This window comes from Camellia sinensis, chromosome 7, assembly GCF_055761805.1.
Source record: "Camellia sinensis isolate YWXY chromosome 7, ASM5576180v1, whole genome shotgun sequence".
NCBI classification, from domain to species: domain Eukaryota; kingdom Viridiplantae; phylum Streptophyta; class Magnoliopsida; order Ericales; family Theaceae; genus Camellia; species Camellia sinensis.
The window spans coordinates 7485565-7489402 of record NC_138967.1 but is presented as its reverse complement, the minus strand read 5'-3'; the positions used below and the strand labels follow the sequence as shown (position 1 = coordinate 7489402).

Below are 3838 nucleotides of genomic sequence, written 5' to 3'. Positions count from 1 at the left end.
TGGCAAGTCACATCAATTTTTCTGATGTGACTTGCCAATAAATCTCAACCACACAATGTAGCACTCTAGGAAACTTTAGGAAAATTTCACTCTAGAGGATCCTTGGTGAAACTAATAACCTTAAAATTTTAAAAAGCTATTTATAACAAAAAGAGGAAACTTGTTACAATTAGGAAATAATCTACTCAGCACCACTACAAAAAATTAAGGTTTTAGAAACCAAAATTTGGGAAGAAAATTATTTTTTAGAACCAAATATTTTTGTTGAAATCTTGTTTGCTATGTATTTTAATTTGCAATCCATGTTGTCAATGCCTCCAAGCTTTTGCCTTTCATAAGTGTGGTAACTACATGATCATCTGATTAAAGGATCATAACTAACCAAATAAAAATGACAAAGTTTTATTAACGGGCTATGAGAATAGCATAACAATTTATTTATTTTATTTACTTATTTTTAACAATTGGTAAAGAGAATAATTGAAGTGGAAGTTCCATACCTAACAATAAGATTCGAACGCAAACATCATGTGCACGAACTAGTTGTACATTGTGACCTTAATTTCAGAAGATTTGAAATTTCAATTTTATTGGAAGAAATCATACTTAATTTACTTTTTTTTTTCTTTTTTTTTTTTATATATATAAATAATTGGTGGAATATTAGAACAAAATCAGAGAATCTATTTCTACGAATCACTTTCTCCCTATCCCCGAAACCTTTATAATCATTAACTATGTCACGTGATTCTTACATTTTAAAATTTTCATATTATTTGATGATTATAAATGTTTTGAGATAAATGAATGGATCTAGGAAAAGAGAAATATGATCTGTATAAATTTCCTTCCATATCTCATCTCTCCATACTTCTTTATACTGTTCTTGTAGGTTTTAATTTGAATCTATATTGATGATCCAAACCATCTATCTGGTAGGCTTGACAATAAAGGTCATCCATACAAAAAATTAATTTCATCAGATAATTATAAATACAAAAATAAATCGTATTATGTTTTATAAAATGAATGGTAATTATAATTAAATTTAAATCATCAATTTTATAAAATAAAATACGATTTGTTTCTATTTTTATAGTTGTCCTATGAAATTGATTTTTTATATAAATGATTTTTATTATGAAACTTACGAGATAGATGATTTAAATTATCAATACAAATATAAATTGTAATTTATAAAAAGAATTTAAAAAAATATATATAGATAGATGAGGTATGGAGAGACCTGATCTCATCTTATGCATGTGGAAGTGTCTCGTGCATTAACAAAAAAAATTGATGATGAACTTGGGTGGAGTGGGTGATTTTACAATTTTGCCTATTAAAACTTGGCAAGTGTTGGTCACATTCACATACTTTATTTCCCTATAAAAATTTTAAAATAAATATATTACATTAATCTCTTTTAATTTTTTTTTAAAAATATTTCGAGCTCTATAAATTTAATATAATTATATTGATTTTTTTAAAAAAAAAATTATTTACATAATATTTTGTCTCATTTTTATTAGTAATTCATTAATTATATGAATTAAAAATTAATATGAATTTTTAATATTGAAATGTATATTTTATTTTGTTTATTCATCTGTCTATACACTATTTGTATTAATTTTAATCGCTATAAAAGAGAAATCAACGTCAAATCTGTAATCTTGTTATATCTTTTCTAAATTTCAACCATTAAAAAATGTAAATTTTGAAAGAATAAAGTCCAAAATTCTGATATTTTTTGAAATTACAAACCTGAATGCCCGTTTTTATTTAATAATTGAAGTTTAAATTTGTAAGAGATTAAATTAACAATAAAAATATACACACAAAATTCATGAACATCAAAATACATAAAAATATGATGTATAATAAAATATACATTTACAATAAATTTCCTTGATACACGTTACTCTTAAATTAAAGATAAATTATGCAGGGTGAGAAATTTAAAATATGAGTGATAAATACCTTGAAGATTATTATGGTTTGATTCACACAACTACGTGTCAGAATTTGTTAAAACCTACCACTACCACCTACTACACACCTACCTACCTACTATCACCTACTACACACCTACCTACTCTACTCTTCTATATATAGGACTCATTGTAAACATAATCAAAACAATCAATAATACATCAAATAATCAATAATACATCAATTTTAACATGGTATCAAAGCAAGGTTAAGAAGCTAGTAATTCTGCTTCACCGGCGGGCGGCAGCCTCGCCTTGGCCGCCCGCCGGACCTCTACACATGCTCTCACTCCCCTCTTTCCTCCTCCTTCTTCTTCTTCTTCTTCTTCATCCAACAAGAATCTCCCTCTTCCTCCAGGACCCACCACTGTTCCAGTGATCGGAAACTTCCTATGGATGCGGAAGTCATTCTCGGAGCTCGAACCCATCCTCCGAGACCTCCGAGCTAAGTACGGCCCCATCGTCACCCTCCAGATTGGGTCTCGTCCCGCCATCTTCGTCGGCAGCCACTCCGTCGCCCACCGTGCCCTCGTTCAGAATCCTCCTTCCTCTCTTCCACAGTCCTCGCAGTATTGCGTTTGATTCCTGTTTCACTGGCTTCATTTGAGGAATTTCTGTTAGGCCTTGGCCTCATGACAATTTTAATCTGCTCATGTTTGTCATTTTCTAACTGTTTAGCAGGAATTTCTGATAAACAGACAGCAGGGTATCTGCTTTCTGCCAATTTTTTAACCACAATTCTAGTACCCAGACCATCTAAGACATTGTCCTGAACCATAGTCTGCAGACAATAGTGTTGAGCAACACGGTGTGCTGCAAGACGAAGGTAGGAAGTGGTAAAATGTTGGAACTCAAACTGCTGCTGATCAGGATTCTGCAGAAACTTCAGTATATCGAGTTCCATCCGCAGAATGGTGAGACGATGACGAGTGTTTTGGAGAGCCTCAACCAAGGAGGGATCGACCAAAGACGCGTCCTTGTGAGCGACGACCACGCCATCATTGGAGGTGGTGGTGGTTGGTGGAGTTGAATCCATGGCTACCACTCTTTCTATATTTATCTATATCTATGTATATATATATAAGTGTAAGTATCTTCTTCTCTCTACTCCTAGAGCTGCCGGAGGAGAAGAGAAAGCTGACCAACAAGGAGATAGTGACACTATGCGGGGAGTTTCTCAACGCAGGCACCGATACCACCTCCACGGCTTTGCAGTGGATCATGGCCAACTTGGTAAAGTACCCTCGGGTCCAGTCAATATTGTATGAAGAGATCACTGGTATTGTGGGTCCACCACCACAAATAAAAAGCAAAAAAAAAAAAAAAAAAAAAAACAACAATGATTCATCCCCCTTTTCCTCTCACCCCCTTTGACCCCCTCTCTCTCTCATTGGTTACATTTTTTTTTTCTTTTTCTTTTTTTTCCTGCTCCTCCAATCACCACCCGCCACATGACAAAGGGGTGAGGGGTGACCCCCAAAAGGGGTCCCAAGCATTATTCAAAAAAAAAAAGGGCAAAACAAGTAACAAAGTTTTCACTTTTTGAATAAAGCCACCACATTACACAAAACTAATTTTTTTATTCGTTTTATTATTATTATCATCCTCATCATCATCATGTACCCCACTTTCTCTCTCTCATTTTTTCACTTTCCAACCCACCGAGCACATGCTTTCGCCATTAATATATTATTATTATTATTATTTAAAAAAAAAAATACCAAACCCATTGCAGGTTTTCACAAAACCGTGGGCCACGAAACCCACGTGAACCAATCTCCTTTTTCCCTCGCTCTCTCGTTTTGATTTCACATATATTCTTATTATTTCTTTCTTTTTTTATT

At 33.0% G+C, this 3838-nt stretch overlaps 1 protein-coding gene across 1 annotated transcript; it reads right to left on the bottom strand.

Moving 5' to 3' along the window:
- Window positions 1-2457: 2457 nt before the first annotated feature.
- Window positions 2458-3119, bottom strand: LOC114292582 (uncharacterized). The gene has a single exon (XM_028236584.2). The coding sequence runs from the start codon at window positions 3028-3030 to the stop codon at window positions 2458-2460; it is 573 nt and encodes a 190-aa protein (XP_028092385.2). The 5' UTR covers window positions 3031-3119.
- Between the last annotated feature and the right edge of the window lie 719 nt (window positions 3120-3838).